The 22,960-nt window shown below is 36.4% G+C and overlaps 5 protein-coding genes across 8 annotated transcripts in view; 4 read left to right on the top strand and 1 right to left on the bottom strand.

The window, feature by feature from the left end:
- The first annotated feature begins 226 nt into the window (after positions 1–226).
- Positions 227–1,762, top strand: LOC141591309 (UDP-glycosyltransferase 91C1-like). Its single transcript, XM_074411633.1, has one exon. The coding sequence runs from the start codon at positions 274–276 to the stop codon at positions 1,672–1,674; it is 1,401 nt and encodes a 466-aa protein (XP_074267734.1). The 5' UTR covers positions 227–273; the 3' UTR covers positions 1,675–1,762.
- Positions 1,763–7,004: 5,242 nt separating this feature from the next.
- On the top strand, positions 7,005–9,323 carry LOC141590619 (putative hydrolase C777.06c). The gene is made up of 9 exons (XM_074411193.1): positions 7,005–7,183; positions 7,369–7,504; positions 7,611–7,738; positions 7,834–7,984; positions 8,068–8,173; positions 8,358–8,422; positions 8,517–8,552; positions 8,870–8,979; positions 9,194–9,323. Exons 1-9 carry the CDS (start codon positions 7,005–7,007, stop codon positions 9,249–9,251), a joined length of 969 nt encoding a protein of 322 aa, XP_074267294.1. The 3' UTR covers positions 9,252–9,323.
- Positions 9,324–13,159: 3,836 nt separating this feature from the next.
- LOC141591308 (pre-mRNA-splicing factor cwc22-like) lies at positions 13,160–15,609 on the top strand. Its single transcript, XM_074411632.1, has 2 exons — positions 13,160–13,239; positions 13,920–15,609. Exon 2 carries the CDS (start codon positions 13,927–13,929, stop codon positions 15,445–15,447), a length of 1,521 nt encoding a protein of 506 aa, XP_074267733.1. The 5' UTR covers positions 13,160–13,239; positions 13,920–13,926; the 3' UTR covers positions 15,448–15,609.
- A 1,425-nt stretch (positions 15,610–17,034) lies between these two features.
- LOC141590617 (peroxidase 57-like) lies at positions 17,035–18,803 on the top strand. Its single transcript, XM_074411192.1, has 2 exons — positions 17,035–17,235; positions 18,039–18,803. The coding sequence occupies exons 1-2, from the start codon at positions 17,035–17,037 to the stop codon at positions 18,801–18,803; spliced, it is 966 nt and encodes a 321-aa protein (XP_074267293.1).
- A 977-nt stretch (positions 18,804–19,780) lies between these two features.
- LOC141592732 (ABC transporter C family member 12-like) overlaps positions 19,781–22,960 on the bottom strand; it is a 70,454-nt gene continuing 67,274 nt past the window's right edge. For all 4 annotated transcript variants that reach the window (XM_074413521.1, XM_074413520.1, XM_074413519.1 and 1 more), the window contains 4 exons: positions 21,967–22,723; positions 21,276–21,397; positions 20,581–20,826; positions 19,781–20,262 (listed from right to left, as the gene is read on the bottom strand). In XM_074413521.1, the coding sequence (XP_074269622.1) occupies positions 20,116–20,262; positions 20,581–20,826; positions 21,276–21,397; positions 21,967–22,723 (1,272 nt within the window). In that variant the 3' untranslated portion in view covers positions 19,781–20,115. The remainder of the gene's footprint in view (positions 20,263–20,580; positions 20,827–21,275; positions 21,398–21,966; positions 22,724–22,960) is intronic.

Below are 22,960 nucleotides of genomic sequence, written 5' to 3'. Positions count from 1 at the left end.
GACATCCAAGATTGAATATACAAGTAGCCAAAGGCGACTTTGCTTTCATTCATATTGTTCCCGATTATTCCCTTAACGGTCACCTTATTTGAGTGTCTTAGTCATTTCTTTACGTTTCTATTTTAACTTTTCAGACTCAAAAGTTGACAATAACCATTCACAATTGCAAATTGCTTTTTCACTTTTTTTTTTTAAAGCATATCCACTCTCATATTATTAATTCATTGGAACTCATCATTTTTCGCCAATTTCCATATCTGAAACTTCAAAACAATGAAAAGTAGCGAGTCTCTCAAGGTGGTTATGCTACCATGGTTAGCCATGGGTCATCTAACACCATTCCTAGAGCTCTCAAAGTCCTTAGCCAAAAACGGTCTACAAGTATATTTCATAACAACCCCGAACAACATTCAAAGGCTCCCTAAACTCCCACCAAACTTAACATCTTCCATCACCTTAGTAAGCATCCCTTTACCTCACCTAGACGGTGTACCCGACCAAGCCGAGTCTTCCATGGACGTACCAAGCATACTCCAACCATTACTTAAAATGCGATTTGACTTACTCGAACCACCCGTCTCTGCCTTCCTAGAAGAGGTCCAACCCGATTGGATACTCTACGATTTTACTTCGTATTGGATCCCGTCTATGGCAGCTAAGATGGGTGTTTCGTGTGTGTATGTAGCATTGTTTAATGCTGCTTCGCTGTCGTTTATTGGACCTCCGTCTGCATTGTTAGGAAATGTTCGCTCGTCGCTAGACGATTATACGGTTGTGCCTAGTTGGATTCCTTTTGAGTCTGATATCGCTTATCGACCGTATGAGGTTGTCAAGTTTGAACATTCGGTAGATGCTAGGATAGCTACCTCGGATACGGTCCGCTTTGGTAACTCTATAGCGGGATGTGATTTTGTCGGGATTCGAAGCTCACCCGAATTCGAACCTGTATGGATTAATCTACTTGAGAAATTATATGGGAAAATTGTTCTTCCAATTGGGTTCCTTTTCCCGGATTGTAATGATGATAATGAAGATTTAATAAATTGTGATAAGTGGGCTTTTTTAAAGGAGTGGTTGGACCGGCATGAACCGGGTTCGGTTTTATATGCTGCATTTGGAAGTGAGTCTAGTTTGACCCAAGAGGAAGTGTATGAATTGTGCCTTGGATTGGAACATTCGGGTGTGCCGTTTGTTTTAATTCTCCGGGACCCACCTGGGTCCGATAAAAATGTAATTGATATGTTACCGGAAGGGTTTGTGGAGCGGATAGCAGGTCGAGGATTAGTCCATCGAGGTTGGGCCCCACAAATGAAGATTCTAAGGCACCCGGTGATTAGAGGGTTTTTGAGTCATTGCGGATGGAACTCGGTGATAGAGGGACTTGGACTAGGTAGGGTGTTGGTGTTGCTACCTGTGATGAATGATCAAGGGCTCGTTGCGAGGTTGTTGGTCGGTCAAGGACTGGGTGTGGAGATCGAGCGTGGTGAGAAAGATGGGGCATTGAGATCGGAGAGTGTGATTAAGGCAGTGCGGTTAGCAATGGTTGAGAAAGAGGGGGAAGAAGTGAGGATTAAGTGTAGGAATATGGCAAGTGTTTTTGGGGATAATAAGTTAAATGATGGGTATATTGAGGCTTTTGTGTCTTATCTTGAAGAAAATAAAAAATCAAAGTAGATGAGGTGTGAATATAATGAATCTACTGGCGGGTTTATATCTAGGGATTCGGAGTTGTAGGAGCCGGAGAACTAATAATACGAATATTATGTACCCTGTATTAGAATATCTCTCAAAGTTTAGACACGTTAAAAATTCTTCAAGATTCGTCAGTCTTAAAAAATCACTTGCATTATACGTCCGACTGTCCGAGCATATTGTGTTACTACTCAATGAATTGATTAATGACCTCATGTATCATGTATTTGCGTATTAGAGTGAACCAAACGTGTCGTATATTCGAACTAATAGCCTCTATCTTTTTTCGGGTGCTTGTGTAAGGCTTGACTCACTATATCCGTCGTAGCTCATATATGAAAGCGCCTAAGAGGTCAGGATCTCTTTGAAGATACGACTCTATACAGCTTGTACATAGTCGTATCTTCAAAAGATCGTTCTGGGCGACTACCGTTGAATTATGTTGAACTCATGTTAACCATGCATAACACGAGTGCTTAAACAAGGGACAACCTGCGTTTTTCTAAAGAAAGATTGCTTTAAAATGGATCATGACATATTGTCTATCTGGGGTCTAGACCCCAAAATGATGCTGCCCAAGTCCAGTTATTGCCTATAACAAGGCCCATAGTTCTATGGCATGTATGGGCGTATGGCAGAAAATTTGAAGCAAAGGCACTATCTCTTGCCTACGTGAGAAGACAATAACATGCAAACTACGTATATTAAGTTAACTACGTACCCCTTTTTATCAAGGTGACCGACTGAAAATCTAGAATGTATAGTCTGAGGCCATAAATAACTCTCACACGATTGCTCTTGCAGAACAACTTGGCAAACAGTTCAACCGGGTCAGGTTTGGGGTCCGGTTAGTTCGGGTCGAGTCAATTTCGGGTTTACAAGAGTAGGGTCGGGTCAGGCCGGACCAACTCGTTTTCAGATCAACTATTATCAAATTATTGATTGATAATATAATCAGTTTGTACCAATAAGCATCCGGATATATTAGTTCGGTCAATTCGGGTTTGTGTGAAACTCGGAACTTGAGTTCGGGTGATGGGTCGGGTTATTATTAGGAACGGGACATTCAGGTTAGGTCGATTTAGTCAGGCTTACTTGGAGGGAATTGAACTTAAAGACCTTTCACTAAAGTTTTAACCACTAGATTTTATCCTTGCGAGCTTGAATTACTATATGTTATACATTGCACGTGGTCTATACTATTTACAAACGCATTAAACTTTGGAAATAATGATTATTCATTAAATATTTGTGTATGTTAGAAGTATATATAACAAGCAACGAACGAGGAACAAACTAGATTGATAAAGTAAGGAAAGTTCAATTACACCAAGGAATGAAGATGGTATTAAGGAAACGACATTCATTGAAAACATAGAAAATAATTAACATAATAATGAAGAAATTGTTGGAAATGTAAATACTTGTTTAATTGAGACGGTTTTACCCAAATTTATCATAAAACGAGATTTTTCAAATAAACACTTTTTACCCACTAATAGGATGGGTTGTGTTTAATTCGGATCTGTTTTACGATTATATTAGTGTAAAACCGCCTCATACAAGTCTAGCTAACTCGTAGAAATGAGGTTGGTGTTGTTAGGTATTCCGTATCAAGGAGTAATGGTTCCGTTTATCTTAGCAATGTCTTCAACTTTGGTTTTGCCATCCGGGTTTGCATCAAGGTTTCCGGAAGTCTCAGTTTTACCAACTTTGAGGTTGCCCTTCGGGTTTGGATCATCCAAAGTTACACAGCCGTTAGCATTAAGGGTGGATGAAGTACCGCAAAGTTTAGTAGTTGGGTTATTTGAGGTGCCTTCAAGCGTTCCAAGATCCGGCTGTGTTACTTTCCCTTTAACAATAGGCTCAACCGAGAAAGCCACTGTCACCACAATCGCGGCTATAACCAACCACAATGCGCACGAGTACTTACTCATCTTCATCATCTTTGCCATTATAATAAGTATGGAATTATTGAAGTGGTTAAGAGGAGGTTTAATTTGTAGTTATAAAGATATGTATGAGTTGTGAGTACTAATGCATCGTATCCTCTTTATATACTATTGGAATATAGATTATATATTCAGCCGACTCTTATAGCACTAAAACTACATATTCTAGCTTAGCTTGCACCCAGCTCTTACCACATAAAATATATCATTTCTTTGATTTCTTTGTGATTCTACTAATCTTAATAGATTAGTAAAGAGTCTAGTTTTTGAGTTTGATCGAGGTTAGGGGTTCGTTTCCATGGTGTTAGTAAAATATATCCTCGTTGGTAGGCAATCTTAAAATACTCTCACTGTAAACTCTCACGGGTGGAGTTAACTTGGCTCATAAGTTTAAATGTGTACGGTTGGTACGGCTCATTTCGAGTTTTGAGTATGTTTCAAGTATGATTTTACCAGGTGGGTCATTTTGATTATGGCTCATCTGAATCGGGTTATTTTGCCTACGTACACCTCATCCTGATAGGGTCGGGTTACTTTGGGCTCTTCTATTAGAGTGTACTCCTCTTGTTCCCGTCATTTGTTTCCCTTTGGTTTTGCCAAGGGAATTAAAAGAGGAATAGGCCACTTATTAGATAACAATTACGTGGACTTAATTGAGTGTGCAGGATCACATTGCCCATTAAAGATATTCCTAAAATAGAATGGTAAACAATTGGCTAAAACACTCCAAAATAAAAATAAGAAATAGATATACAAATAACTGGAACGGGTGAGTATATGTGAATTAGTGGTTAGGGTATTAATCAAAATTAATCACTCATAAACATGGCAAGCATCCAAACATGTAGACTACTCCTTCATTATCTACTCTTTGTGTTGGTCGTGCTAAGAGACATGGTTGGTGATCCGGCCAAAAACTATTAAAATAGGTTATACAACTTATATCCAGGAACTAAAAGTTGTATTTCATCATAAAATATTTAGATTTTGATTTGTTTGTAATTTTATTTTGGTTCTTACTTTCTCGAATGTTTGGCCTGCAGCTTCACAACATGAGTGTCTAACAAGATAACATATTGATAAATGTAAAACTTCTTCAAGCTCTACGTAAGGTAAGGCCTAAGGGGATTCCATTAGAATGTGTACAAGCATCTCGAAATGAAACAAAACTTACTTGAATTTAATAACATAAGGGTATTTATGACTTCGTCCCTCAAACAACCAATTTAATACATGATCATGTGGATATTCATCCACTGGGTGGGATATGGATGACGATTTGTTTTTGAATTTAGGGTGGGATATGAATATGGGTAAATTTATGGTGGGATATGGATTATAGTCTATCACCCGCTTAATCATCCGGTGGATATCCTAAATTAATTTTTATGAAAAATTAATAATAAGTTTTTAAAAATATTAAAAATAATTTTGATATGTGTTTCAAAATAATATTTTAACTGATATGTGAGCTAGAAGTTGAAAATTGAGACATGGTTATAAAATATAAACCTCGTTGGCCTGAGTTTAAGTATAGGCTTGTGACTTGTCAATGTTTTTCACCTATTATCTAGTTGCTTTACATTACCTATATGAATTAATCTTATTTCAAGGGGCCTGAGTCTAACTTATGCTAACAGATATGTGAGCTAGGCTTATTCCACTATAATCCAATATGTAAGATGATTTATTTGGTGATGTACGCCTTTTAATTTTATCGTCTTAATTTTTTTTTACGCTATATGGTCTTTAATATGGATATGGATGGATGAAAATATATTAAATGGATAAGAGTGGAATATGGATGACCATAAATTAAATGGATATGGATATGGATATGGCTTCACCCCATCCATATCCCACCCATTGTCATCCCTAGTAATATACCTGCCTTTCCTTGGTTCTCTCTCGCAGTATTCATTTTATTGCGTCAATCACTAAATTAAGACCTCTTTGATAATACTCCTTCCATCCCGGTCATTTGTTGTCATTTGGTTTTGGCACAAAGACCAATGAAAAAGGAGAGGGTCAATTACTAAATGACATGTGGACCAAATTTAGCGTGAATGGTCAAATTGTTCATCAAATGCATTCCTAAAATGGAAAGGACAATAATTGACTGAGACACCCAAAATGGAAAAGGACAACAAATGACCGGAACAGAGGGAGTACTATGGAACAAGTCCTGAAAAGTTGAAACTAGGACGGTACGATACCGTACCTACTTATACCCGCCCTATTGACATCCTTTCTTTTCCCAAGTTGGCCTTCAACTGGATCATGGAACAAGACCATGACATCCAAAATGACGCTGCCCAAAACCATTTATAGCTTATAATTGGTTCTATGCCATTTATGACAGGAAATTTAAAGCCAAGGCCCACAGTGAACCAATAAAGCCATCCGTCTTGCCTGTTTTTCTGTGCCTCTAAATGTAAACGTCTATTTTTTTGAGCAACTCTCCTATAGAACCGTCCTGTAGCATAGAACTGGCCCAAAAGAAGAGAAGCCCAAACAAAACAATTAAATTTATTTATAGTTTTTTATTTTAACGACCCAACATTTTATGATGAAAACTAACATATCTAAATATATAATTTATCAATATAAAATTTTAGGTTCTCAAAATAAAATAATTTTCTACAAGTTTATTAACTAATTTAATTGGGCTTTTAGTTATTGGGTTAGTCTTATAAATAAAGTGGTCTTACACAACAATTTGTGATTTTTTTCCCTCTAATAACAAGAAAACTTGCACCGGTTACCTTTTTTACTTGGTGCATTTTAGATAGACCTCCAAAAATACATGATAGCCAAATCACACATGTCAGATCAACTACAAGTATTATTTTAGGCCCTACTTTTTATCTTAATTTCAGCTCATTTTAGTTTAGTTCAATTCAGTTTAACTCCATTTAGTTCAATTCAGCTCTTTTTAGCCAAAAATAACAGGGCCTTTCAAGGGTCATCTCTCGAAGTTAACAATCGCAACAAAATTACTATTGCAAAGACTCAAACCTAAAATCCCGGTATTTCTCAAGAAGATTTTAACCGCCAGACTCCACCATCATGAACGAGTCGTTAACAATGCCCAACCCCAAGTTGTGGTAACCAAGTGGTCCACAAAAAATGTTGCACCCTTGGCCTTTTCCCTACGTTTTTTCCAAGTCATTCAACTACTCTATATCGTTCCAATTTTATCAGATGTCCTCGAAACAACAAGTCATTCAACTACTAGTCTACTAGGTAGTTGGTAGAAATAAAAAAATTCAAAATATAGTTGACTGGCGCTAGTCATTCTTAACTAATATTCCGACACATTCAACCACTTTGAGATTTGATCTCACTCAGTTGACAGAAATGGAGACAAACACCACGGTTCGGACACAACCCGAGAGTCAATCAGCCCTGATATTCATGGGTACCGGCTGCTCCAGTGGCGTGCCGAGTCTGAGGTGTTTGATCCAGCCTTCTCATCCTCCCTGCCGTGTTTGCTCTCAGTCTTTGATAACTCCACCTCAATTTAATCCTAATTACAGGTCCGGTCCTCTCTTCCTCACTACTTTCTATGTCGAATCCAAATTCTTTTCCTTTATTACGAAATACGATTAATTATTGTTTGACATGAAATTTGATATGATCAATTTTAGTTGTTCACGTACTCACGTAAAATTATCGTCTTAGGGAAATTTGATATGATCGATTTTAGGTGTACAACGTACAGGTGCAACACATCTCTTCTGATTGACTATTGTCAGAAAAACGGTGAACACAGCTATATATTGATCGATATGGGTAAGACCTTCCGCGAGCAAGTACTACGATGGTTCACTTTATACAAAATTCCTCGTCTTGATTCCGTGAGTTAATTCTTTTCATCTTGTTGCCAAACGACTCTCTGGATCACGGCTCAACGAAATAACATGACAGCGTCAGCGAGTTTCATTAGTTGTTGATAATTTGCAGGTGTTATTGACTCATGAGCATGCTGACGCAGTCCATGGGTTGGATGATATTCATTCTGTTAATCAATTTGGAGTCACCAACAGTATTAGTCCACTTCCGATTTACGCCACACAGGAGTGTGTTGATAGGTATTACCGTTTCAACTATGTTACTCCATTATTGGAGGTTCTATCGCGATTTCCTCAAGGTTATAGAACTGTAACTGTGTCCTTTCTTGGGCTAGTGTTCTATCGCGATTTCCCCATCTATCAATGGAAGCAGATAAAAAAGGTCGAGTTCAAAGACAAGAGTCACCACCGGTTGATTGGAGAATAATTGAAGGCCAATACGAGAACCCATTCGTTGCTTCAGGCCTGCAATTTAACCCTTTGCCGGTAAAATGATCATATGATTGTATTTTGAATGTTGGCCGTGTTCTGCGTTAATCACTTTGGTTGATTTCTAAATGTTTTCACAGGTTATGCATGGTGAGGACTATGTTTCTCTTGGTTACTTGTTTGGTGACAAATGTAAAGTAGCATATGTATCTGATGTTTCGCGATTTCCTTCCAGCACAGAATCTGGTGAGCATTCTTGCATATTGCTGCTTTACATGTTTATTCAGAACATTCACTGTCTGCAGAATCCTGAAAAGAAAGAGAAATCAAGGTATTAAATCGCACCCACAGACGCTAGCCATTGAGGCATTAGGATTTAGGATACTGATGCCGCTTCTATATATCGTTCCTTAAAGATCTCATTTTGCAGTTATCTCTGAGAGTGGAGGTGGGCAGCTGGATCTTCTTATTTTGGATACAAACACTATTCATTTGGTAATATATATATACTTGCATTTCCTTGATTCTCACTAAAGGCAATCATATTACTGGTAACATCTGTACTAATTTTTTCTTTGTCCGATTTCAGATAGAAGGCCCGAGTACTCACTTGTGTTTTCCTAAGGTGAGATTATATTCATGTATGCTTTCAGAATATATATGTCAATTCTTTGAGGTTCACCATTTCTAATAGTTAAAAACTCGCTTCTCTTTTACTTTGGTGTAACAATGGAGCAAAGTGAAATAAATCCCGAAAAGTTGAAATTGTATACGTTTTTTGTTTACATTATAAACCGGCGTCTTTGGTTACCAGTCATCCTGCAATGACAGAATAGTCCAATATAAGTCATTAACTTGGATGCGCTTCTAGGATTATGAAATAACATATACAATCTCGCGACACAATTTTTTTAATGACTAATCGATTTGATTCATGTATAGGCCCTGGACGCTGTAAAAAAGATTCGACCAAAGAGTGCTTTACTGATTGGTATGAATCATGCCTATGATCATGATCGGATCAATGCGTCTCTCATGGATTGGTCTCAAAGGTAATCGAGCTCCATACATCTGGATTAACTCGCTCTACTACATACATTATTCAAATTCTTTTCACATACGTAAACCAAGGGCAAACAAAAGAAATAGTAAAGAGTCTTCAGAAATGACTATGCAGGAACTGGAATTTTGGAGGTCCTCAGAAAGAGGAACTCTAGACGGCATTGTTAGAGCTGGCGTTCATTTTCCCGTTTAATGTTTTTTCAGGGAAGGAGTACCAGTTCAACTAGCTTATGACGGCTTAAGAATTCCAATAGAGCTTTGATGAGGTTGCAAAATCAATTGATTTTGTTGAAGATGCTTCTCTAACTAGCATTAGTATACCTGCCTGTAACTGTACTATATACAGAAGGTAATTCACAAACTACGGAGAGATCATTTTCATTCATTTACCTTTTCCTACTTAAGTGTATTTACAAACATCCGATCTATCCAGAATTAGAGTCGGATTGTAGGAATTTTTGGTATGAGCCACTGATAGCGGATTAACTAGGTGTCGTAAAATACTAGAATTAACGTACCAAATTAATAATTTATAAGCCAAACTATACTCTAGACTACTCTAAATGATAAAGTAATATAGTGTAAGTAAGTGTCGGTCCCAAGAGAAGGTCTTTTAAGCTAAATACTTGAATTGTAAACTATTGACTATTAAAGAGAAGATTATAAACAAACAATGGTTATTCACAATGGCAAACAATAGAGAGACATGAAAAGGGGGTTTTTGAGTTGATTGGTAACATGAAACAAAGTAAAATTGCAAACTTTGTCTAAGAAGCAATATGACAAACACTTGGTGAGTAAGATGATTCAATAATTAAGAGAACTTGATGTAATTCTCTCTTAGTAACCCAACAATGGTAAAACTTGACTCTTTTTACTCTCTTACTAATTTCTACCCAATACTATCACCTCAAGATGTTGATACATGCAAATTAAACTATCTACACATATCCTTCAAACTTAGACAACAAGTCATTAAACCATGAAAAGAGACTAAGCATGAGCATTAAGAATTTAACCAAAAGATGAAGCTAGGATCAATTCCTCATAAGATTAAACCATACAAAAGAGCAAAAGACATGGACTTTTCTATTTGTTGTAAGAATCCTTTAAACCAATTCAACAAACAACAAACTTGCTTCAACAATCCCAACTAAATTAGACAATTTCCTTAGGATTTGCACTAGTCAAGTGAATAACATGCAAGGATGGCCAACCCAAACATTCAAATACTCAACATAAGAAATTAAGCACAAGAAAAGAGCATTAGATAAATTAAGAGAGGTTTAAGAGTCTTACAATCACCAAAGTTGGATACTTTGATCAAATTACATCAAGAAGGGAAGGATTTAGCCTTCCATAGTCTTCAAAACCCAAAGAAATAAAGAAAGATTACAACTTTGCATCAAAATAGTCTTCTAAATTATTACAAGCTTAAACCCTAAGAATGAGATTAGATTAGATGATATGAAGGTAGGTGAATTTTTTAGGTTTTCAAACTCTCGGGTATATATATGGCTTCACGAAAACCTAGAAAGATTTCCAATTAAGAAGCCCTAAAAGGAGATTAGAAAACCCGTATAGCAGAGCTGCGCAGGCTGCGCAAAAACTGTTCTTGCCTGCGCAATCGTGCGCACCTGCGCACCCTGTTTGCGCAGCCTGCGCACAGGCTCGCATTTGTGGAATTGCAGCGCGTATTTGCGCAGGCTGCGCACACATTTGCGCAGGCTGCGCTTCAGACTGACAGCAGCATCTTGCGAAGCCCATATCTCCCTCGTTTTTTGGACAAACGAGGCGTGTGACCTACCGTTGGAAAGCTAAGATCACAAGCTTTCACCTCCAATTGGCCTTGCGTCGATACGAGGTCTAGAACTAGAGATATACTCGTTTGAAGTTGACCCTTGTGAAACCGAGTTTTCAATTCTTCATTTTGGCTCTTGTTTGTGCATGTCAAGGCTTCAATTCTTCCTTTTGCTTGCTTCTCTTGATTTTGCACTTATTCCCTTGGCTTTCCTTTTGCTCTCCTTCTTTGCCTTGGTAAGTTATAAGCTAAGACTCTAAAATTACAACCAAAAGTGCAAACCGGTATATTACAACAAGTCCAACTAAAACCCGGTATCAAGCATCTTTATTGTGATAACATTAACCTATTGACTCGTCACAATTTGACACTATCACCACTCACACACTAATAAAGATAATAAGAATTGGAAAAATAATAAGGACACAATATTTACGAGGTTCACCAACTTAAGTGTGTTTACAATATATGTTATTGAGTTTTCATTATATTATATTTACATCTGGATTAGACTGAACTTTCCCTTTTCCACCTTTAATACAAAATATTAATAATAATAAATTTACAAATTGAATTTCAAATTGAGTTAAATATCAGTTTTATTATTATTTTCTTTAATGTTTCTATCTAAAATACCTCGCTTTTGCGCGGAATCTATACTTGTCTCCCTTATACTAAAAGAATACGACTTCTCCAAAATTTTCCCACCTAAATAAATTTGGCTATAATTGGGCTTTTATTATATCATATCTGTAATTGGGCTTTTATTATATCATATATGTTATTGGGTTTTCATTATATTATATTTACATCTGGATTATATTGAACTTTCACTTTTCCGCCGTTAATACAAAATATTAATATTAATAATAATAAATTTACAAATTAAATTTCATATTGAGTTAAATATCAGTTTTATTATTATTTTCTTTAATGTTTCTATCTAAAATACCGCGCTTTCGCGCGGGATAATAAAATAGAAATCGTGTGCAATGGTGAAATCAGGCTCCTTAACTTTCCATTGTAGCAATTAAGCCCCTTAACTTTAATAAAAAGTGAAATTCAACCCTGATTATTAATTTTCACTTAAATCTTAACAAAAAATCATTTTACATTTATATTATACAACTAATATCACTTAAAAATTATTAGTTTTAACTTTATTAATTAAAATAAAATTAATTATCCACCTAAATAATAATTTTACATTCATTCATACTAAAAAAATAAAAATATGAAATTTTATGAATTATTCTTACATTCATAATAAATCGTCTAACCATTGTAAAATTATAAAAAAAAAATTCACTCTCTATTACAATAATATATTGTATAAATGTTGAAAATTTTAAAAATTAAATTTTGTAATTGATTAATTAGATTATAAAATGATTTTTTGTGAAATTTCATGAGAAATGAAACAATGGAGTTTAATTTTACTTTTAACTAAAGTTAAGGGGTTGAATAGCTACAATTGAAAGTTAAGGGGCTTGATTTCACCCGTGAACAAAATTAAGGCAATTCATGGACTATACTAACAGTTGTATATGTTGTACTGTGTAGAATCTGAGCTTTGTGATAAAGTATCCGAGCTTTATGTTAAAGAATATGAGTTTTATTAGAAAGTATTGAGTTCATCCATTTACACATTAAAAACATGAATCTTGAATTAACTCAGAAAGAATACATATAAGCTCGGATTCTTATACATTGGTTGTACAATGCTTATGGTACAACTGGATGTATAATCCTATTTGTGAAATTAAGAGGGCAAATTGCCACTTCACGTTTATTTATTTATGATAAATTTTTTTTTTTTTTTTTTGATGACGAGGGGGTTGAGTCCCCCCGGGCCCATGCATTCCCGCACCACCACATAGACCATGTAAGCCACCCCCTTCGGGGGCTGCAGTGACCAAGTGATTATCGCCCCAACTGGTAGTCGAACCTGAGACCTCTCAACTCCTGCATAAAATATTTCATGGACAAAACTTTAGGTAAATATTTCATTTATCTACTCCCTCCAATTCCATATTTTCTTCCCCTTGTTTGTGGGCACGAGAATTAAAGAGAGGAATAAAATAAAAGTAAAAAGTTGGGTGGGGTTTGATGGTTGGAGAGAGGGATGAATAATTATGAGTTAAATAAGGAATTATGGGGCCAAAACATTAAGTGAAGTAATAAAATATGAGTAAAAGAGTTTGGTGGGTTTGGTGATAGGAGAGAGAAATTAATAAAATAAGAGTAGATGTTTCCAAAATAAAAAAGGGGAAGAAAATCTGAATAATCCATTTTAGAAAATAGGGAAGAAAATATAGAAGAGGAGGGAGCAAAATTTTAGAAAATATTGTACCAAAAAATACACCCCTAAATTTGTGCACAACAATTACGCCTCCAGAACCCTAGAATTCCAATCACCCGCGAAAATCATCTTACCGATCGCACCCACGTACGTACTTCTTAATCTAAGTAATTCTTGTTTAAGATCGTCTTAACTTAAAACTGCTCTCACACTCGATTAAAATAGAGATTAAGGCCCTGTTTGGTAATCAGCAGATTGATATTAGCAGAAGCAGATTGGTCAAGCAGATTATAAATGACAGATTGGATTAACAGGTTTGACTAGTATATTTCAATTAGCAGATTTAGTAGAAGTGTTTGGTAATTAGCAGATTTTGGTTAATAGATTGTTGTATCTATGTGTAGATTGTTGACGGATTCATATTTCACAATCTACTAATGTGAATATGCTGGGTAGAACAGCATATTGAAAAACAGTAGATTGAGCTCCAATCTACTCTTTCAATATGCCATTTACCAAACACTCAAAATAGTAGATTGGTAAGTCAAACATGCTAAAAGCCTTGAATATGCTGAAAATTTCTCAATCCGCCGTTTACCAAACACCCCCAAGACGGTTTTAAGCGAGACAAACTGAAGAACACTCGTTACACCGTATGTTTTATGGAAATTTTACTCATTTATGTTATTACCTGTCATCAATATCACCTCATCACGGCGCTTTCCTAATTCTAATTTTAATTCTAATTCGAGTCGAATTCAGGAAATCGTTTATATCTATATATATTGGACTGAAAGTGTGTAACTTCACCACTCAATTATAACCAGGAAAACAATGACGCCATATATTCCGCCATCGAAGCGTGCATCCCAAGTAATCGGAGATAGTGAAAGTGAGGAATACCAGAGATTGACATGGGAAGCCCTTCGTCACAGCATCAATGCCTTGCTCAACAAGGTTAATACCAACAACATTAAGAACGTTATCCCCGAGTTGTTTAGCGAGAATCTCATAAGGGGTAGGGGCTTATTTTGCCGATACACTATCAAATCCCAATTAATATCGCCTCAATTTACTCCTATCTTCGCGGCTATTGTGGCCGTTGTCAATTCAAAGTTCCCTGAAATCGGAAACCTTCTTGTCAAACGAGTCGTTTTGCAGCTAAAAAACGCCTACAACCGTAATGATAAGCCTCGACTCGTTGCAGCTGTTAAATTCATTGCGCACTTGGTAAACCAACGAGTTACTCACGAGATTGTTGCTTTGGAGCTGATTACGCTTCTGCTAGAGAACCCTTCTGATGATAGCGTTCACGTTGCAGTTGAGTTTGTCAAAGAATGTGGTTCCGTTCTTCAAGACGTTTGTCCTAAGAGTACGCACGCTGTCTTTGATCGCTTTAGAGGGATATTGCACGAAGGAGAAATTGACAAGAGGGTTCAGTTTATGATCGAGGATTTATTCGCTGTCAGAAGAGCGAGTTTTAGAGGTTATCCTGCAGTTCAGCCTGAATTAGATCTCGTCGACTTAGAAGATCAGTTTACTCATGAGATATCCCTGAATGACGAGATTGATCCAGAGACCTATCTCGATGTTTTCAGGCATGGTTCAGATTTCACGGAAGGTGAAAGGAAATATGAAGAGATTAAGATGTCGATGCTAGGAGACGACTTGGATCAGGATGTGGAAGATACTGACACTGGTTCGTGTGATTCTGATTCAGTTGATGATATTGAAGATGTTACAAATACAAACCTTGTAGAACTCCGTAGAACTATATATCTGACAATTATGTCTGGTGCTCAATTTGAAGAGGTCGGACATAAGCTATTGAAAATAAAGCTGGAAGCGGGGGAAGAAATCGAGCTGTGTATGATGATATTGGAATGCTGCAGCCAAGAAAAGACTTATGTTCGACTTTACGGACTGTTGGCTCAGAGATTCTGTATGATCAATAAAGTCTACCAAGAGAATTTTGAGAAATGTTTTGTGCAACAATATTCAATGATTCATCGTCTAGAGACAAACAAGATACGTAATGTGGCCAGCTTGTTTGCTCATTTGCTGGCGACTGATGCTCTTCCGTGGCATATCTTAAGTTACATCAGGCTAACAGAGGAGGATACGACATCCTCATCCCGCATCTTCATCAAGTTCCTTTTCCAGGAGTTGGCAGAACACATGGGTATCCCGTTACTCTGTCAACGCCTCAGTGATCCATCCATGACACATTCGTTCCAGTCTATTTTCCCTAAAGATCACCCAAGGAACACCCGCTTTGCCATCTTGTTCTTCTCGTCGATTGGCCTTGATGGATTAACTTACAACTTGAGAGAACACCTTAGACGACCTATCTAATTTCCCGATTAATGACTGGTTCATTAGTTTAAGTAACTCTTTTGGTATTGAAATAATTCGTAATATTTGTAATTTAGTCTGTAATAAATCATTTGTTTTAATTAGTTAGCTCACTTTCTGAAATTGGATATCAGTTAATATTGTATCAGCTTCTGTTTCACGTACAAGCATATATTGTTGCAGAACAATGTCACTAATTCTTCTATAAGACGGTCGCACAATAACAGTAGGTTTGGTTGTCTATTAAGTGAAACTTTGGGTATAGTCGCTGACCGACTTGGATCCGAGCGTAGCTTCGGTTATGACGTGGACCCATTTTGAGTAATAAATTTGAAAGTCGACCCATTTTGATAATTAATTTGTGAAAAATACCCGTTTTGGAAAAAAATTCAATACTATCCCTGTAAACCAGAAACCTAACCAGTACACTATTAATTTCTTGGTTTTTTTTGGTTCCTGTTACCGACACGCTTGTGTTGTTCATGGCAGTAGTAATTACAGTAGGGTTTGAATTTGACGATATGGTTTTATATTGAAGAGATTTGACGACAAAGCTAGCCCATTTTATTAGACCAGGCAAAATTGACCGGATCCGATAAGGTTGATTCGAGACCCAAAAATCTGACTCAAACTTGACTTGATATACCGGAAATGACCCGAGTTTAAGTGACCCGAAATGACTCGACTTCAAGTTACAAATACTATTTTACAACCAGTTGTATAGTAACATTGTACAACCGCCTCAAAGTTGTTTAGCTCTTACACAAAGTTGTTAAAGCTATCTTACAAGTTATTGAGTTATTTTATGAAGTTATTGAGCTTAATAATTATTCTGTTAAACTCAATAACTTTGTATCATAACTCGATAATTTTATTAGTAGGGCTCGATAACTTTATAACAAAGCTTAACTATATTAAATAAGTTGTATATACAACCAGTTGTATAATCCTGGTCGTTTAATAACACTGAATGAACAAACTTTTTATAAAAATTGACCGTCTCATGGTGCGAGACCGTTTTAAGTTAAGACGACTTTCACAATCGGTTAAGTAAGATTTACATGACAAGACGAAGGGTTGTAAGAGGTCTTATCTTAAAACGATCTAAGTGAAAGATACTCACCATATTAATCATTCCTTCTATAATTTCAGCGATTGAAATATGTTTATTGGTGCTAAATTAAGTCAACAGCACTTATTTTTGTTCCTTTTCTGATACGCTTGTTTCCTACTATAATCATCCTGGTTGAGTGCACCATTCTTGTTATCTCCGATTTCAGTTTTGAGCATCTGTGCAACTCATTTAAATATTGAATGTGTATCATCATTTTTTGTTCCATAGCTCATTATAAATTGAGTTTTTGTTAATCGACATCATTACATACTGGAAAGGATACTTGATATATATAGTCTCTATTTCAACCGAGATCATATCAGAGCGAGCAATTACATTCGAGTTCAGTGTCATGGTTTGTGTGCTGCCAAATGAGTCTTGTTATTTTAATTTATTTATTTGCTAATTAATTATTAAGCTTTAGTACTATTACTAACATGAGGACATATTGTTCAATTTTGCCCTAACAGAAAATGGAGTTGACGGTTGTTTGGTTCATCTTCCTCATTTTGTTAACTCCGTCTCTTAGCGTAGCCCTTCATGTTGGCTTTTACGATCAAACATGTCCACATGCTGAAGCCATAGTCCAACACCTCGTTCACCAGCGATATGCCATAAATAACACTGTAGCTCCGGCATTAATCCGCATGTATTTCCATGATTGTTATGTTAGGGTAAGCCGTTTAAATCCTCATCGTCCGCCTAATTTGTGCTTAATCTTCGTTAACCAAAATAATGATATTTTCTATTATCGCTTTGAGAAATGAAAGTGATCGAAATTTTGGTCGTTGATGTTTTTTTTTTTTTTTTTTTTTTTTGCCTATTTTGGTCGTTGATGTTATAGGAGATTAATACAAATGAAATCTGGTGTTAAAAAGTAAAGATCTAAATAATAGGAATATTTATAATAGTTGGGTCTCAACCATCACCTTAAGGTTTTGGTTGAGATGGTTCATCTATCATGGTAAGCCCGACGGGCATTTGAGTGAGGGAGCGTAATAGGAATATTTATAATAGTTGGACTTCAACCATCACCTTAAAGTTGTTTTGGTTGAGATGGTTCATCTATCAGTAAATTGCGAGGAAAAGAGAGATTATTAAAAAAAAATAAAAAATAAAAATAAAAGTAAGGTAGAAAATAAATACCTGTGGAAGAAATGGGTGGAGGGGAAAAGGGATTATAGTTGTATAACCTTGCCATTCCTGCGTTCTCTCATAATTTCGAATAAATCTCCTTAAGACGGTATTATCTTAAGACTAGAAAGTAACCATTTAATAATAAAATGTTATAACGAAAGTTGTCACTTTTTAACAAAAAAAAAAATGTTGATAACATTTAATGAGTGAATATTTACATATATAGTAAATGGTGACATTTAGTCGGTCTTAAAATATCAGACGAAAATAGTCGGCCCAAAACAAGAATTTGCCCTGATTTTGTTTTCTACCTAGGCTAACATTTGTAATTATGATGCAGGGTTGTGATGCATCAATATTGATAGATCCTAGTAACACAAATAAGGAAACAGAGAAAACAGCAGAACCAAACTTAACCATTAGAGAGTTTGAATTAATAGACAAAATCAAATCCAAGCTTGAAGAAACGTGTCCTCAAACAGTCTCTTGTGCGGACATAATAGCCCTCGCGACTAGAGACGCAGTCGTGTTATCTGGTGGTGAACGGTATAACGTTCCAACAGGCCGACGTGATGGACTCGTCTCCAAAGCGAGTGAGGCCAATTTGCCAATGCAAAACATCACTGTTGATCAAGCACTACAAGCTTTTACTATAAAAGGATTAACTTTGAATGATATGGTAATTCTACTAGGTGCCCACAGCGTTGGTTCTTCCCATTGCCACTTTTTCCGAGACCGGCTTTTTGACTTCCAAGGGTCCGGGCATGCGGATAGGACTATGAATGGTGCTTTGATTAAGAAGCTTAAGGGAATTTGTGGATCGATGACTTCTAAGTTGGATCCTTCTGTTTTCCTAGACCAGAACACATCATTTGCTTTAGATAGTGAATACTACAACCAACTTAGAATTGGTAAAGGGCTTTTGCAGATTGATCAAGAGATATCAAATGACCCGCGTACGACTACTATGGTTACAAATATGGCAGCCAGTAATGCTCATTTCCAACAGAGTTTCGTCAAGGCCATGGTTAAATTGGGAAATGTTGACGTTCTTCAAGGAACTGCCGGAGAAATTAGAACCAATTGCAGGGCTTTTAACAAATAGAAAACCCTGATTATTAATGCACTTAATAAGGCATCCTCCATGGTTTATTTCTATACCCTACTTCTTACCGAATAGCAATGGAGTAAATTATATTTATGGTTTTTCTTTATGAGTAAGTGCCCTAAAAGACGGTACAAAATAGGTTTATTGTGTGGTACAGTAGCATTTCATTTCAAATAGCTTATTTACAACAATATAATCTACCCGAAATTTTGGTTAAATAAACTATTTTGATCAAATAAGATATCTAAAATGCACTACAAAACAAAAACAAAGTCTATAAGTTATAAAAAAACGGATCTTCTAACCATTAAAATAATAAGGTCGTGGAGTAAATTATATTATATTATATTTATTTATATAATATAATAAATAATTAACAATTTTGTTTTATGCTTTTCTTTTTTCTTTTGAGTAAGTGTCCTAAAACACGGTACACAATAGGTTAATTGTGAGGTGATTTTATAATTTATTTAGAGTATGATACTAAGGCTCTATTTGGTAAACTAACTGAAAGGATACCTGAAAACTGAAAAACTAACTGAAATATGAAAGACATAGCTGATAAGCTTGTTCAAAATTAAGAGCGTTATAATGTAACTGATTATATAAAAATTTGTTTGGCAAATTAACTTATACTCCCTTCATACCACACCCACTACGCCAAATAATAGGTGCAACAACGGTCGTTTAATAACACTGAATGAACAAACTTTTTATAAAAATTGACCGTCTCATGGTGTGAGACCGTTTTATTCTATAGTTTGTGTGAGTTTACATACGTCACAATCATTTGTGGTCGTCAAAGGAACAATGTCGGCTGTTCTGTTAATTTATTGTTATTTGTGGTTTATGATTTAAAAAAAAAAATGCCTAATTTATACTGAACCTTATAAGTTGCTATATCACAATCACAATTTTCCATCGAGTCATGAAATTAGCAAGATCCTCCGTTGGCTGGAAAAAAAGACGCCATATTCTCTAGTCTCACTTGGACTAATTTCATTTCAATATAAGGTAGAACATAGAATTATCCGTAGGGCTATAACAATTAAGAAAAGACTATTTTGGACACCTGCGGCTGCTCAAATAGGGAGGTTTAAATGAGATTCTGGTTTATAATCCCTCAATCATTTGTTTATATTTCCTACTTTTTGTGAGAATTGAGAAGAATATTAATATCAAAGGCAGAAAATGATTGGGGCGGAGGAAGTACTAAAAGAGCTGATATCAATGCATCTTACAACGATGGCCTTACTCCAGAACTTCTTGCAGAGTTATAGCTGCATCCTTCTCGCATTACGCAGCTACTTCAAATGGATGAGTTCTCTTCCCCTCCACCTCCAAATACTAGATTGCGCAAATGCTGAGCGTTGGCACTGCCAGTTCTCTGAACCATGTCATAGAAAGTGCTGTTCTCATCTAGCAATAGATTCTCTGGAGTATCAAATTCAGCGACCTGTCAAAAAACGGGTGATTGTAAAGGACGGGAAAAACTAGAGCGCCATGAATCAATCATTCTGCTCGATAAAAATACAGCCTTCATCAAAAAAATTCAGTCCCCATTTGACTTTTGTGAGGCATGTTGGTCAAAGATGCAAAGTTGATACCAACTGCCAAGTCAAGTTGGAACGGAGAGAGTAATGAGTAAAAGTTGACACCGTTTGACCTAAACAGTCAAGCGGGAGGAGGAGGAATAATCGAGCAACACTTAAACTGCTGGTTTTGATTTCACAATACTTTTTGAAACACAGAAGACTACCAATCTGGAAATTACCTGACCAGCGTCGAGCACCAGGATCCTGTCCGAGTCAATGATGGTGTTCAGTCGATGAGCAATAGTGAGCATTGAGCAGCATCTGAATTCTTCTCTTATTGTCTTCTGAATTAAAGCATCAGTTCCAACATCCACAGAAGCTGTTGGTTCATCAAGAACAAGAATCTTGGACTTACGGAGCAAGGCTCGGGAAAGACTTAACAGTTCTCTTTGTCCAACACTAAAGTTCTCCCCTCCTTCCGTAACCTAACCATTGGTAGCCAAGTTAGGACTTGTGTCGTTCTTATCAGTTGTATAGCTCTTATTCAGTAGTACATGAATATAATATAGACGGTATATAAAGACGGTATATAAAGACTAGAAACCAGAGATAGTTAATTATAAATAGGCCCAAGTCATTAGATTGAAGATTTAATATAGACTTAGAGAATTGGATAAGCATTTTCATGAATTTGATGTGTGTTATTGTCAAGTAAACCAACTCAACCAAAAGCTTAAGCCGATGGTTGAAGTTCCTTGATTCGTTTTTGCCTGTTCTGATTATCCACTTTAGAATAGAGGGGGTGGGATTCGAACCCGTGACCTTTTGGTCACCAGGCTCTGATACCATGTCAAGTAAACCAACTCAACCAAAAGCTTAAGCCGATGGTTGAAGTTCCTTGATTCGTTTTATATTCTAACAGTTATGATCATACCTCAGTTTCTAATCCGAGATAACTTCTGCCGATGGTGTCCTTCAAATGTGCCCTCTCTAGAGACTCCCATAGTTCTGCATCATTGTGTTCACTGAAAGGATCAAGGTTGAATCTCACCGTCCCTAAAAAAAATTGAACAAAAATTAATCAATAGTTAACAGAGTTGCAACAACAAAAGCTAATTGAAGTCACTACAGCTAATATATAACAGGATGTCAGAAAGAAAGATGGAACAAGGAGATAAACGTGGCAAAGAGAAAGATGGAAGTGCAATGGGAGTTGACGAACTAATCCTTGATTTAGGGATCTAATGTATTTGGGAATGAGGGTTTTTAAATGAGAGGAACTGTACTTTGGGATTGAGGTATGATACGAATGTATCTAAAACATATTAGGTACTGAGTTTTCCTTAAGAGATATGATACTGGGTTCAACGAAATTTCTACGCTGTTTGAGAAACCACGACCAACACAACACTATGATCAAAAGTTTTCACACTTACATGCAGTCAATCAGACAAAAAACCTGGTGAAGAGAAGTTTGATATAACTTGGTAGTTAATTCTTCTTTCTATAGTTCCTACATTTCATTATGGAAATTTTCTGCTATGCTAATTTCTAAGCCAACGCTAAAATTATAACATCCAAGCGCAAATCCACATTCAAAGTTTACAATTTAGAACGTGTCATACCTGAGAAGAGAACAGGTTGTTGTGGGATGATGCTAATAGATCTTCGTAAATCTGTGAGCCTAAGTTTCGAAATGTCACAACCATCAATCAGAATTCTTCCTTTCTCTAACTCCACTATGCGAAACAAAGCATTAATCATGCTCGATTTTCCTGCACCAGTCCTCCCAACTATTCCTATTTTCTCATTAGGATGGACTTTGAAGGATATTCCATGGAGGACTGGCGGAAGCTCAGCCCTATACCGAAGAACCACATTGTCAAACATTATGGAACCTTCTGAAGGCCATCCTTGTGGCGGACGGTAGTTCTCCACAACACATGGGGCCTCGGACGGCAGATCGACATACGTACCGACAAGTTCAATGGCATTCAAACAATTCTCAGCTCTACTTGCTTGTCTTAAAACATTGCTCATAAGATTAGTGATATTTAAGACATAGCTCATGAGTAGACCCATTGTAGATGTGAATGCTAAGTTATTATCTCCTTTACCATTTTCCAAGACAGCAAAGGCAGCCATTAACCAGATCATAAGGCCTCCTAAAGTCTGCAGCCTGATACTGAGCCAACGGTTTGAACTTATATTTGCAAGTGTAAACCTAATGTTATCATCCATAAATTTTCCATTTGCATAGGCCATTCGGTCGTGTGCTTTATACGCTTGTATACTAGAAAGACCATTCAAAATTTCTGAAAATTGAGCGTATACAGGAGATCTAGATATTGAATCCAAGCGTTTCACTTCACGGGAAGTGCTCTGCAAAAGAATATTACCACATCAACTTCATGCCACAGACAGATGCAAATACAAAACCTAAATCCATATTTCTTGGTTCAATTAGGGTAAGGTGTTCGTGGGAGTAATAAGAAATAACTCCAGTAAAATCCATCTTGACTGCCTTATTATGAAGATCAAACAAAAAGAAAACACTACTCGAGCAAAAGGACATTTGATATTTGGTAATTTGAACCCTTATATTGATAGAACAATCAG

The sequence above is a fragment of the Silene latifolia genome, chromosome 7 (genome assembly GCF_048544455.1).
Source record: "Silene latifolia isolate original U9 population chromosome 7, ASM4854445v1, whole genome shotgun sequence".
Classification (NCBI taxonomy): domain Eukaryota; kingdom Viridiplantae; phylum Streptophyta; class Magnoliopsida; order Caryophyllales; family Caryophyllaceae; genus Silene; species Silene latifolia.
The sequence above is the reverse complement of the archived record's forward strand: the minus strand, read 5'-3'. Positions and strand labels throughout refer to the sequence as shown.

Excerpts from the sequence above, each read along its gene's own strand:
- LOC141591309 (XM_074411633.1), top strand. The coding sequence starts at position 274 with ATGAAAAGTAGCGAGTCTCTCAAGGTGGTTATGCTACCATGGTTAGCC.
- LOC141590619 (XM_074411193.1), top strand. The coding sequence starts at position 7,005 with ATGGAGACAAACACCACGGTTCGGACACAACCCGAGAGTCAATCAGCC. Across the intron at positions 8,174-8,357 it reads TCCTTCCAGCACAGAATCTG|TTATCTCTGAGAGTGGAGGT; the intron begins GTGAGCATTCTT and ends CTCATTTTGCAG. Across the intron at positions 8,553-8,869 it reads CTCACTTGTGTTTTCCTAAG|GCCCTGGACGCTGTAAAAAA; the intron begins GTGAGATTATAT and ends ATTCATGTATAG.
- LOC141591308 (XM_074411632.1), top strand. The coding sequence starts at position 13,927 with ATGACGCCATATATTCCGCCATCGAAGCGTGCATCCCAAGTAATCGGA.
- LOC141590617 (XM_074411192.1), top strand. The coding sequence starts at position 17,035 with ATGGAGTTGACGGTTGTTTGGTTCATCTTCCTCATTTTGTTAACTCCG. Across the intron at positions 17,236-18,038 it reads TCCATGATTGTTATGTTAGG|GGTTGTGATGCATCAATATT; the intron begins GTAAGCCGTTTA and ends ATTATGATGCAG.